Source organism: Lepisosteus platostomus, chromosome 17 (assembly GCF_059453375.1).
Source record: "Lepisosteus platostomus isolate fLepPlt1 chromosome 17, fLepPlt1.hap1, whole genome shotgun sequence".
Classification (NCBI taxonomy): domain Eukaryota; kingdom Metazoa; phylum Chordata; class Actinopteri; order Semionotiformes; family Lepisosteidae; genus Lepisosteus; species Lepisosteus platostomus.
The window spans coordinates 24,131,462-24,144,832 of record NC_142627.1 but is presented as its reverse complement, the minus strand read 5'-3'; the positions used below and the strand labels follow the sequence as shown (position 1 = coordinate 24,144,832).

Genomic DNA, 13,371 nt, shown 5'->3' with positions numbered 1-13,371 from the left:
AACTCTGCCTGTATTAAGACCAGCGTTTTTCTTCTTGTACAGGTGAACTCTGCCTGTATCAAGACCAGCGTTATTCTTCACGTGCAGGTGGACTCTGCCTGTATTAAGACCAGCGTTTTTCTTCTTGTACAGGTGAACTCTGCCTGTATTAAGACCAGCGTTATTCTTCTCGTGCAGGTGAACTCTGCCTGTATTAAGACCAGCATTATTCTTCTTGTGCAGGTGAACTCTGTCTGTATTAAGACCAGCGTTATTCTTCTCGTGCAGGTGAACTCTGCCTGGGAGACCCTGAATAAGACCTGGAAGGAGAGGGTGGATAGACTGGAGGACGCCATGCAGGCAGCTGTTCAGTTCCAGGACGGACTGCAGGTACAACCACTCACACGTTCTGGGTCAAGACAAGCTCTGTGTTTTGTGTAGTGATGTTATACTGAGTAGGTTTATTCTGTAATAATGTGACATATCATTTTCTCACTTTTTATTGCCCTTGATTGATACTGTTTTCATATGTGTAAAATTCTCAGAGGCTTCATTGCTTCTTTTGCTCCTTTCGTGTTGGCTTCACTTACGTTCTTTAAGCATGTCTTCTCGTTATGTTTTTTGTGGTAAGTTGTAAAGTCATTCATTTTTTTTGTTTAGCATTTTTCAACAATGGACTAACAATAGATGGGCTTTGTGCTCTGTGTATTCCTTTGTGCCCTCATCGATCTGTTCCTCTGGGTTTAGTCATTTGTAGTGTTTAAACTGGTGTGAAATACTGAGAGAGCTGTTCTTGAGTGCCCTGTGGAGTTTAGCTGCCATTTTTAGAGGGAAGAGTTGCCCATCAGAGGAACATGTTGGTTAGCTAAGAGATACAGTAAAAATGAATAAAAGCTGAACTTCAAGTGACAAAAAATGCAGCCATATTTAGCATTATTGTAATTTTTAAACTTACCTCATAAGTCCCTTGAGTATTAACTCTATAGCTACCTTGTGCCTTATTTAGCCTCTGCCCAGAGGTAAGAGGTTGGTGGTACCCTTATACTAAAGGGGATTATAAAGAGTTATTTTTTTCATTTGAGTAAATTTGTGACTTTTTAACTGATTTTACATAATTCCCAATTTAAGTTGTGTGAACACTGGTTTTGTGTAAATGGTAGAAAGCCAGAAAATGTGTGCAGGAAGGTAAATGTTATCTTTATTCTCGGTCTGCAGGGGCTGTTCGACTGGGTTGATATTGTCGAGAATAAACTGGACTCTATGTCACCAGTAGGCACGGACCTGGAGACTGTGAAGCAACAAATAGAGGAACTTAAGGTGCAGTATGCAAGTCGGAGTCATTATATCCACTGTAGACAGAAGTTCAAACATGGCAGACTTGTGTAATCCCATACAGTACTAGCCCACTAAGAACAGTTATCTTCTGTTCAAACTAGAAAACAATCTACTGTAATTAATTTGCAATATACTCTTAAGACTGTCTTTACAAAAATGTACTACGATAATGAACTACAGTAGTACTGCAGCAGAATTACTCTTTAATGGTCTTACTACGTTGGATTCAGTCATTTAAGTTAGTGCTATTGCAGTATATGCAGTGCAAATAACTATAGTTATGCTGCTTTGGCACTGTACTGTATAACAGCAGAGACTTAGCTTTCATTTTACTGTTTATGATTGTAAAAAACTGAAAAATGTGCCTGTTTTCGGGTGTTTTTTGCAGACTAAGATAATCTGTGTTTAATTTCACCTCTCTTTTGAGATAATCTGTATTTCAGGCCACTGAGTGTTTTGCCTTCCCAGTCTCTCAAGCAGCATTATTTTTAATCCCACAGCCTATTTAACTGGCATTGGCTGCAGTTTCACAGTTTAGCCTAGAATGGATTTTTTAATAGCCGTGGGATTATTTCTGTCATCTATTAAATGAGTCTTATAGATAAATCTCCCTTTCTCAACAGAATGGGGATGTGTACAGTGTACCATTATCAAAAAGACAATGTTCACAGCAGTTTAATTAACAACAATACATCCTTATCCTAAACTTTTATTACTTTTACCTTTTACTCAGTTGGATGTTCTATTGAAGGAACGGGTGCTGCTAATTACAGTTTATAGGGAGATAGGATTGTGGAAACTAAACACCAAAAACAAAGAACCCTATCTTTATTAAATCATCCCATTTCTTTTTAAACCTGTACTGTAAGACATGATTATTTCTTTTGTTTTGACAACAGTTATTAATGATGGTATCCTTTGGAAAATCAGGTACAGTTAATTTTTGGTACTTAAGGCCAAAGTTGATCTTAGTGCGACTGCATAAGCTTTGTTATGTGCTGTACTTCATTAGGAAACTATTAAGGTTATGCTTTTTTCAGTGCTTGACATCTTCCAGAGGCTGTTTTCTGTAGAGAAGATGTGGAAAGCTAGATGTTGTTTGGTTTTTCACAACTAAATTTACACCTCTCATCCATTGCAGCATAGATCATGTACCTTCTGATATTAGATCAGAACTTCTATGACAAAGCCAGCTCTCTGTGTTTTATAGTACATTATTATTCACAATGCAGTCGCACTCTGCATTGCACATACTTTCTGCTCTGTGACTAAGCCTGAGGGCTAATGGTGTTCAATGCTGTCAACCAGGACTTCAAGGGAGAGGCCTACCAGCTTCAGATTGAGATGGAGAGGTTGAATCACCAGGCTGAGATCCTGCTGAAGAAAGTTGCTGAGGAGAGTGACAAGTGCACAATCCAGGAGCCCCTAACTGAACTTAAAATGCTGTGGGACAACCTTGATGAGAAAATTATCAACAGACAGGTAGGACTGCATAAAAGGTTGTTAATAAACCTCCACATCTGTTTTCATGTGTTTAAAGTATATTTGTATTTCAGCAGAGTAATTCTTTAAATGGTGGTGCTGTATTTTAAAGCAGTCTACATTCTGTTTCTGTGAGTAGTAAGGTAAAACACTTTGATTTCATTTACCCTTGATCTCCTGTCTTTAGGCAAAGTCGCTGGTACTGTGGCTTAAAGGGTAATGGAACCATTACAGCTGATGACACCATTTTTTTATATGTGTGCATGCTTTCCATTTCAAAAATACAGTGCCACTTCCTTTTTGTTAAAAAAGTTCGCAAGAAAAATGTTGGTTTTCTGTCATTATTTTGGTGATTGTACAGATGTTGAAGTCCAGTTGAGCTCCTCATGCTCTGTGTCTTTGCAGCACAAGCTGGAGGGGGCGCTGCTGGCCCTGGGGCAGTTCCAGCATGCCCTGGATGAGCTGCTGGCCTGGCTGACCCACACCGAGGAGCTGCTGAATGAGCAGAGGAAGGCGGGGGGCGATCCCAAGGCCATTGAAATCCAGCTCGCCAAGCACCACGTACGTCTGGCATCTGTTGCTCATCTGTTTTGTATAGTAATGTCTACAGGTAGAATTAAATTAGAGACATGGGATCCTGATTTTTTTCACAGACGCTACAAGTACATGTGCCTGAACCTATTTATGGGGTGTTGTTATCTGCTTAGAAGTTGAGAAGAGTATTTTAGTTTGAGAGAAGATTTAAGAGAAACCTTTTCCACATTTTGGACCTAATACTGCTATTACTTGGCCAGACTGTCTTATTAAAACTGTCCAGCCATGATGTTGCCTACTTTTTTTATCTTGTCTTATCACATGAGACACTTCATAAAATCATTTAGGCACAATAGCTCTCCCCGTCTGAGGATTGAGACAGAAAGGGCCAGGGAAGTCATTGTGCCTGAATGAGTCTTGCTGTGCCAAGGAAATTATTACCCAGTGTCCATCACTTCAGTCTGCAGGGAACATGCTGGGTTCCAATGAGCAATGATTGACGTGGCATCTCCGTGTGTTTTAACTACCTATGAAAGCACTAAAAAGCCAAGACAGATCACAGCTGTGGTCACCATATCCTAAAAAAAATCCTATGATCACACCGGATGCAGGGACTTTAGCTGTAATTAAACCAGTGTGACTTTTTCTGCTCTCCACATTCCGTATTGTAGTGATTTAAAGCTCTTTTGTTTTACTTTATCTTATTAAACGTGTTTAACCCAAAGGCTGTAACAGGAAAAACTCATAGGATAAAGACATAAAGTGGAACAAATAAACTACGGAAATGGCAGGACACTGATGTGACCTTTTGAAGGCTCAGGAGCTGAGTGCAGGCAGGGAGCTCTGTGTCTGTGCAGATACGGAGCTCAGGGTGATAGAAGGAAGGTGAAAGCCATTAAGTCCTGTTCAGGTTTCATGAAGTATTCCACATCTGATTGCAGGTGGCTATAATTAGAGTTTTCCTTTTTTCGTTTGCTTGTTCTGTCTCTCGTTCTCATTTGATGTGTCTCTCTAGACTGATTTTTCAGCACTTGCTTTACTACTTTTGGCCTGTCTTGCATTAGCTAAACAGTTTGCATATGGTGGGGGCAGGGGTGGTGGGCTGTGTTGTGCAGATGGTGGTGAGCATGGTGCCGACACTGCCAAGGCCCAGGGTTTTCTTCAGGTTGTTCTTGCTCTGCTCATGATAAGGACGGACCTGGGCAGCCCAAATTACCATGCACCCATAAGCACACGATCTAGGGCCTCTCTCGGCCAAGAGCTCTATCATCATTCTTGCTAATCTTTGGTTAACAAATGGAAATCTTTATCCATTAAAGTCAAGAAAGAGGCTCCCCAGGGTGTGGAGCCACGTGCCGTTCACTTTATTGTGTTTTGTTTCCTCAAAGTTCTATTTGTACTCATTTGTGTTAATGAAGGTGCTCCAAAATGATGTACTTGCCCATAAGACCACAGTGGAGGCGGTAAACAAAGCAGGAAATGACCTCATAGAGTCCAGCGCAGGAGAAGAAGCCAGCAGCCTCCAGAGTAAGCTGGAAAACCTGAACCAGAGGTGGCAGACCATTCTTGAGAAAACAGAGCAGAGGAGGCAACATCTCGACAATGCTCTGCTCCAGGTAACTGCCAAGAGAAAATACTTTCTTTACATTGTCACAGCACAGTGGGATTGGGGAAAATGGGATTGACAAAAGAAAATGAATCAGTATTTTGAGGTGCTGTTATTCTGAAAATTACAAAGCAATGTATTTGCTGCCAGCAAACAGTACCACCCCTAACACCCCTATCAGCAATTCTGACATTCTCTTGTGTGTTTTCTGAAATAATGTGGCTAGGTTGCATAAAAACCACAAATGTATCTTAGTTGTTTTATTTTAACAGTGCTTTTCTCAGCCTGAAATGTGTCTGGTAAGTGGTAAATCATAGCAGAAGTAATAAAGATCTTATCATTTCAACAGTACCTGTTGCTCCCACAGATCATGAGACAGGATGAAATCTGCATTTAGAAACTTTCAGCTTTCACAGCAACTCTCAATGCCAAACTATAAACAAGTGCTAAAATGTATTATTCCTCACCATGTTATCGGTGCTGAAAGGCAATTATACAAAAGAATACCTTTGAAAAGCTATAAAATTATATAAATCTGTAATTACTGAAATGTTAACAAAAATACAGAATCCAAATCAATATTTAGGTAATCTTTCAAAAACACATCAACTACAGTGCAGAACACAAAACTTTATATGCCCAGAAATGTGACAATATTTTTTCATTGTTTCTGGAAAGCCCTCAAACTAGTCTGGCATTCAAACATTCAAATGTCACATTGAATTAAGGCCTAATGTTTGGAGACTTAAGTAATTTTAATGATGTAAACTGTGAATATCACAAAGCTGAAAATAATCTAAAATGATGTAATTTCATTCCACTCATTTACAAAAATTCCAAGAAATCATTTTTGTAAAGATTCAAGTTATCTATGCTAGTGATAGTAGTGTTTGGATTCTTCGTGCGTCAATAATTGTTTTTTCAGTGGATTACAAGTTGAGACTAACTTACTAGAGTTACTAGCTTGGAAACTTACTGCTTTAACCCACACATTTCCACTACAATGTGCCCATCTTTCTTGTTAACGGACGAGCTGCTGTGCTTTGTGTGCCTCAGGCTCAAGGTTTCCATGGTGAGATTGAGGATATGCAGCAGTGGCTGAAAGACACAGAGCGTCAGCTGTTAGCATCAAAGGCTGTTGGAGGTTTACCAGAAACAGCCAGGGAGCAGCTTAATGTCCATCTGGTATGTATTTAAGAATAACAAAGGCCTGATACAGATGGTGTACTTGTAAAGACTGTGGAGGCTTTTCAGATTTTTGAAGTGTGAAAAGTAAATGACATTGGGAAATTGCTTACAATTAGGCCAGGTTAAGAACATAGGAGTGTTTCAAGTTGATTACCACTGTTCCCAGTAAACAATTGAAAGAGTGTTCCTAGTCTTCCCAGAATGCTAGTGGGAAAATGACACAGTTGTTACAGACACAATAATTGTTACGTTTTCCCTCTGGAGCTCCATTTAGTGTGCACATTCAGCATGCAGGCATGACTGTTGTCTGAAATGATCAAATTATCAAATTTTTCCATGTGATGTTGTGCATTCTACCAAACTTTGAAGACACCATGGAAAAATAACGAGCTACAGTGAGCATTTCTCTGTAGCTTTTAGATTTGTCAGTGTTCTTCGATACAATGAGTCATTACATTTATTGTTCTGATTCACTATAGGCAGCTTTTACCACAATGACTGATGTAAACTGATCCAGTGTATTCTGTAATTGAATTAATCTTGCTCCCACAAAATGGGTCCTTGTAAAAATGCATAGTTTAATATGCAGTGTACACGTGGCCAAGTAGGAAAACGTGCATATCCTTTGATTTCTTTTGATTTAGGAGCTGTGCAGTGTTTTCGAGGCCAAAGAAGAACTGTGCAGTCAGCTGATGCAGAGAGGACAACATTTGCTCACAATCGTTCATGAGGGACATGATTCGAATACAGAGCAAGACCTCAGGAACCTGAAGGAGAAATGGGAATCAGTGCAGACAAAAATGACTGAAAGAAAGGTAAAGCCTATTGTTGAACACATTAAAGACATTACTGATAATACTGTAAGTGTCATAAAGAGAAACAGGGGACAAGGGTGAGTCTGCTTGTTTCCATGTGATAGATCTTTATGAATGTCTGCAGTATGTGTTATTTATATTTTTTTACTATAGTTATTTGGTCAAACTTAAACATTGAAGTTGTAGTTCCATTGTAGTAACATCAGGAACACTGGTGTAGACCAGCATGCTCTGCTCAGCCTTTTGTAAGATGATATGTCAAAGAACAAGAGAGTACAGAGTCAGTGGACAGGTGTCTGACAGTGCAGAGTCAATGGCCAGGAGTCTGACAGTGCAGAGTCAATGGCCAGGAGTCTGACAGTGCAGAGTCAATGGCCAGGAGTCTGACAGTGCAGAGTCAGTGTGAAGGAGTCTGACAGTGCAGAGTCAGTGAGCAGGAGTCTGACAGTGCAGAGTCAGTGAGCAGGAGTCTGACAGTACAGAGTCAGTGTGCAGGAGTCTGACAGTGCAGGAGTCTGACAGTGCAGAGTCAGTGTGCAGGAGTCTGACAGTGCAGAGTCTGACAGTGCAGAGTTAGTGTGCAGGAGTCTGACAGTGCAGAGTCAGTGTGCAGGAGTCTGACAGTGCAGAGTCAGTGTGCAGGAGTCTGACAGTGCAGAGTCAGTGTGCAGGAGTCTGACAGTGCAGAGCCAGTGAACAGGAGTCTGACAGTGCAGAGTCAGTGAGCAGGAGTCTGACAGTGCAGAGTCAGTGAGCAGGAGTCTGACAGTACAGAGTCAGTGTGCAGGAGTCTGACAGTGCAGGAGTCTGACAGTGCAGAGTCAGTGTGCAGGAGTCTGACAGTGCAGAGTCTGACAGTGCAGAGTTAGTGTGCAGGAGTCTGACAGTGCAGAGTCAGTGTGCAGGAGTCTGACAGTGCAGAGTCAGTGTGCAGGAGTCTGACAGTGCAGAGTCAGTGTGCAGGAGTCTGACAGTGCAGAGCCAGTGAACAGGAGTCTGACAGTGCAGAGTCAGTGAACAGGAGTCTGACAGTGCAGAGTCAGTGAGCAGGAGTCTGACAGTGCAGAGTCAGTGTGCAGGAGTTTGACAGTGCGAAGTCAGTGGGCAGGAGCCTGACAGTGCAGAGTTAGTGAGCAGGAGTCTGACAGTGCAGAGTCAGTGGGCAGGAGTGTGACGGGACTTTGGAGCTTATAACAGTTTGTATTTAATGCAAAATTAATAAAAGAATTGTTGACACATTAGCTACAGTATTTTTTTCTCAATTTGTTGATTTGATTTCTATGGTGGAGTTGCCACGTCTTGGGTCTGAGAAAGGGTCTGACTTAGGTACATTAATGATCCTGATGCTAATGGTTTCTATGAATGAACTATATGCACAGTGTGAACATTTCCTCTAATGGTATTTGACCTTTGTGAAGGGGTATTTTGTCAGGAAGGGCCTATTTAGTTAAAGGACAAGGGTCTAGTTTGTGTCTCCTTACTGCTGCTGAGGCAATACAGATGTTCGAACTGGAGTTGTCCTTGTCCTGGAAACCCCTTTAACAGCCTGCCCGTTCCTGCGTGTTCTGCATTTTTCTGATTTCATTTCTGTTTTATTCATTTGTGGGGGGATATCACCCCTCAGAGAAAAGCAGTTTATGTAACATCTGAATACTTTAATTGAAAACTTTATCAAATCTCTCGGCATGCAGAACGCAGTGTCGTCAGTATTTGAACCAGTTGTCAGTGGTTAATTAAATCCCCTTCTGTCTTTGCTGCAGGCTAAACTGGAGGAAGCACTAGCCCTGGCCACAGAGTTCCACAACTCACTGCAGGACTTCATCAACTGGCTGACTCAGGCGGAGCAGACTCTCACCATGGCCTCCCCCGCTAGCCTGATTCTGGAAACCATCATGTTCCAGATTGACGAGCACAAGGTACGCCAGAACACCAGAACATGACGGACTCACACCTACTGTATCTGTCTTCACAAACTGTGCCTGTTTTATATGAGAGAAACACCAGCTTTGAGACTGGGGCTGAGCTTTTAGATGGTACCTGTTACTCCCTGGACACTAATTACTGAATTATTGAAAATGAGGAAGAAATCTTTAACTACAGATAAAGCTCTCAAAGGCTTACACGTTTACTTTGCACTCTAAATATTAAATTACACCCTCTATCCTGTTTAAAATATCCCTTTCTTTCCCTGCAACCTCCACTAGTTGGGTGTGTTTTAGATTCAATTAGTCACACCTTTGGTGTGATTCATCAAATTATTTTCTTTAGAAAAGTTTCTTCTTTCAAAGGAAGACCCTGAAGGCACACATTTTAGGACTCAATAACAAAGTTTATTCCAGTAAATTGCCGAAATGTTCCATTATTTATTGCAATAACAGCAGAAAACAGCAAAATGTTTTAAACAGATGTATCATTTACAGAGTATATTTATGTAGAATATACATGTAGAGTATATTTGAACGAACCATACTGCTGCTCTGCTTTGTGTAGTTAATCAACTCAATGATTTATTTAAATTTCCATGAATTATGATAAATTCCCTCTTTCAAGTGACTTGGCAGTGAAGTAATTTGTCGCAAGACAGGAAGTACTTTAGTGGGTTTATCAGATTTTGCTTGTGTAATTGTATATGATACTGTCAAGTCCACATATTTCATTGGATTTTTATTTGAATCTCAGGTGTTTGTAACAGAGGTGAATTCACACCGTGAGCAGATCATTGAGCTGGACAAAACCGGAACACACCTGAAGTATTTCAGCCAGAAGCAAGACGTTGTCCTTATTAAAAACCTGTTAATTAGCGTACAGAGCCGGTGGGAGAAGGTTGTCCAGAGATCAGTGGAGAGGGGGCGAATTCTGGATGATTCCAGAAAGCGTGCCAAGCAGGTAATTACACACACTTTAAGAGGAGTTTGTGAAAGTTCATGGGATTTTCCAGAATGGGATTTTACCTTCATATTTTGTTTACAGCATAGAGTCTTGTCTGTAGATTTTCTGTAAGTAATATTACTCCTGCAGAATAAAACATTTGTGTAGTCGTGTGCGTAAATGCAATTAACATTATGACATCTTTCACTCTCCCAGTTCCACGAAGCCTGGAACAAGCTGACTGAGTGGTTGGAGGAATCCGAAAAGGCTTTAGATTCTGAACTGGAAATAGCAAATGATCCAGGCAAGATTAAGATGCAACTGACACAGCATAAGGTAATATAATTAATGAAATGCATCCTATTCAAGGAGCCAAGATGATGTTCTACAAATCAAAGGAATGAAGAATGTGTAGAAGTCATCTGCTTTTGTTTAAATGTACTGCATGGCAGTAATCAGGGCCATAAATTACCACTTCGTCTTCAGCCAGCATATATCTAAATCATTGTGCCATGCCTTTTCAAAGCACACTTCAACTGTGATTAACATTCTCAGAATCAATCCATCTACTTAATGATGGATAGTTTAGTATGAACAACAGATTGGCTGCAGGTTCTGTTGTATAAGGCCAATCACAGGTATTCAGGTTTTAATATTCATCCCTCCTTACCCTTCCAGTCAGAGGGCTTTTCATGGTCTCCTTATGATTCTTGGATACATTAGTACCTGAGTCTGGATACTTCTGTTCCTGAAGCGTGATCTGAAAAAAAAGGTGTTTTTTCTTCCTGAAGTTCTGAACAGAAGTTATTTTGTTATTTTCCTGGAAAAATGCAGGAGTTTCAGAAAGCCCTGGGGGGCAAACATTCAGTGTATGACACCACCATCAGGACTGGACGTGCTCTGAAGGAGAAGACCTGCCTGCATGACGACAACCAGAAACTGGACGACATGCTGAGCGAGCTGAGAGACAAATGGGACACAGTGTGTGGGAAATCTGTGGAAAGGTATGCCAGCACGAATTTCTCAGTTAAGTTCCAGCTGAGCTGTGAATGTGTGTGCAAATTGAGAATATACCTGGCATTTAAGATGTTTGCTTATTAACAGAAGCAAGGCTGCTGGTCTCCTAAAGGCAGAAAAACTATTATGACCACATTTTATTAAATGACATAATTCTGTGGGAGTTATTGTTAATTTTATTATTGTAATAATCTATCAGTGTTAAAAGAAACAATGCCCTTAGAAATGAGAAATTTCCTGCAAAGATTGGTTATCTTGTAGAGCCACAGAATTGCTCAATTTAATGATGTTGAAAATGCTGCTCTGATAGTGTTAAACTATCGACTGTACCAGGCACCGTCTCTTACTGAACATAGTAATGATGTGTCATGATCATCTGAATCTTATCTCTCTGCCCTCAGAAAAGCGTCTTCCTGTCTTTATTGCTCTTCTGGTGGATGTTGCACTACCCAAGGGTTCTTTCATTGCAGAGAGCTGTTACAGCTTCAGTTGTACACTCTACAGGACAGACTGACCAAGTTCTTGAATTTCCTTTCATTTCAGGCAGAACAAACTGGAGGAAGCTCTGTTGTTCTCAGGGCAGTTTACTGATGCGCTCCAGGCTCTCATTGACTGGCTTTACAAGGTGGAGCCCCAGCTAGCTGAAGACCAGCCAGTTCATGGAGATATAGACCTTGTACTGAATCTGATCGACAATCACAAGGTATGTGCTGTTTGAGAAGTCTTGTGAAACAGCTGGAGAACTCCGGTGTCCACAGGCATATTTTCATCCAGCCCTATATACAGTGGAGCTGAGGTAGCTCAGACGGCAAGGACATCTAGCTCCTGACCGGAAGGTCCCGGGTTCAATCCCAGGTAGGGGCAAGCAATGTAGCTTGCTCTAATTCCTTCCTGATGGCTCCCAGGTCCACTGCTGACCACATCACCTCCACCTGGTTAAGAAAAATGGTGGTCCTTGCCCCCCATTCCCCCATGGGCCTTTATGGCCTGAAAAGGGACCTACCCACCTATATACAGTATTAACTACTTCAACAGGTCAAAAAATGTTTAGGATTTTGACTTTTTAATAATAACTACTTAGATTGCCTTTCAATGTAATATGAGGAAGCTCATAAGAAAGTTAACAAATGCAAGGATGTTCAGCCCATCTTGTCTATTTCATTAATTTCATAATTCGAAGTCTGTTCAGTACGGTAGAGTATAGTGTAGTAGACGTGACTGCCTGAGAGAGTGTATTCAGCTGTTTCCATCTCTGCACTTCACAGTGCACGGCACACAGACCCTGTACGGCTGAAGATGCCGCGTGTGAGCGCTGTTGAGGTCTGAAAGGGTTGGGCGCAGTACTCGTGTCCAGCAGCTCTCTTCTTTGCTGCTGCCGCTGCTCGATTCCCCCTGAACACCGTCCTGTTCTGCCGACTGCCAGACAGTCGTGCTCCGCCCTGCTAGTGCCTGTTGTAGCAAGTCTCGGACACGTTTTCTGTGGGGGTCGGCTGAATCCAGGTTTCTAACAAAAACTCTGCGGGCTGCGTACAGGAGCTCCTGGGCGTTCCTGTTGTGTTGTATGCAGTAGGTGCCCAGGACCCCTGAGGGCAGCTTTGATGAAATAGGCTTCAGCTGTTTCACCAAAAACTATCAGTTCATACTGTATTATGTTTACAGTACTTGTAAATTGTACATTTTGTTTTAATATGCACAGTATCAGGTACTGGTAATTACTTCCATAAAATTTAATTGATTTTTTGGTGCTTTTTAAACATAAATGTGAAGAGTGGATTTGAGCAGATTTTTTATTGTGGTTAACAAAGTGGTGGTTCAAACGGGGAATGACGTTGGCTGTTAATGGAACAGTGCAGCTGTGACAGAGCGCTGAGTCACTACACAGAAGTGGGCCCTGGGGGATTCTCAGATTGACCCCCAGCTCCGTCTCCCCCTCTGAAGCAAACGACATTACCAAATCAGGCCTGTTCCTGTCCAGAGGTGAAGCTCAGTACTCAGAGGAAGCGGCGCCTGGCAGTAATACTTGACTTCATTAACCTAAGCAATCCGGGAGGACTGGTGCAGTGAAGAGCTGTAATGCTTTTTTTCTTTGTCTGGGATCGTAGGTCTTCCAGAAGGAGCTGGGGAAGAGAACCGGCAGTGTCCAGGCTCTGAAACGCTCGGCCAGGGAGCTGATTGAGAGCAGCCATGATGACTCCTCTTGGGTCAAAGTTCAGATGCAGGAGCTGAGCACCCGCTGGGAGACTGTGTGTGCCCTCTCTGTGTCCAAACAGACCCGGCTGGAGCAGGCTCTCTGTCAGGTACACTCCCAGAGGAGCAGGACACATATGGTTGTTGGTTGGTAATTGATCCAAGACATTAGTTAATGCATTTGGCCATTTCTTGAAGGAAGCAGAACATTGGCTTCAGCAACATGGCAGGGTGACTTGTTCCAGAATTTTTTATTGTTAATTTAAAAGACAAGGTCAGTGATTTTGCATAATTTCACTTGTAAAGCACTAATGGGCCGTCAAAAACTGTAACTTATTTGCAGGTTTTAAAATTAAATAC

General features: G+C 41.6%; 1 protein-coding gene across 28 annotated transcripts in view; it reads left to right on the top strand.

Moving 5' to 3' along the window:
• Positions 1-13,371, top strand: part of dst (dystonin) — a 173,257-nt gene that overhangs the window by 142,847 nt on the left and 17,039 nt on the right. For all 28 annotated transcript variants that reach the window (XM_088610623.1, XM_088610621.1, XM_088610638.1 and 25 more), the window contains 13 exons: positions 268-369; positions 1,195-1,296; positions 2,623-2,796; positions 3,202-3,357; positions 4,749-4,946; positions 5,993-6,121; positions 6,769-6,939; positions 8,700-8,855; positions 9,619-9,825; positions 10,024-10,143; positions 10,642-10,811; positions 11,368-11,527; positions 12,927-13,121. In XM_088610623.1, coding sequence (XP_088466749.1) covers positions 268-369; positions 1,195-1,296; positions 2,623-2,796; positions 3,202-3,357; positions 4,749-4,946; positions 5,993-6,121; positions 6,769-6,939; positions 8,700-8,855; positions 9,619-9,825; positions 10,024-10,143; positions 10,642-10,811; positions 11,368-11,527; positions 12,927-13,121 — 2,040 coding nt within the window. The remainder of the gene's footprint in view (positions 1-267; positions 370-1,194; positions 1,297-2,622; positions 2,797-3,201; positions 3,358-4,748; positions 4,947-5,992; positions 6,122-6,768; positions 6,940-8,699; positions 8,856-9,618; positions 9,826-10,023; positions 10,144-10,641; positions 10,812-11,367; positions 11,528-12,926; positions 13,122-13,371) is intronic.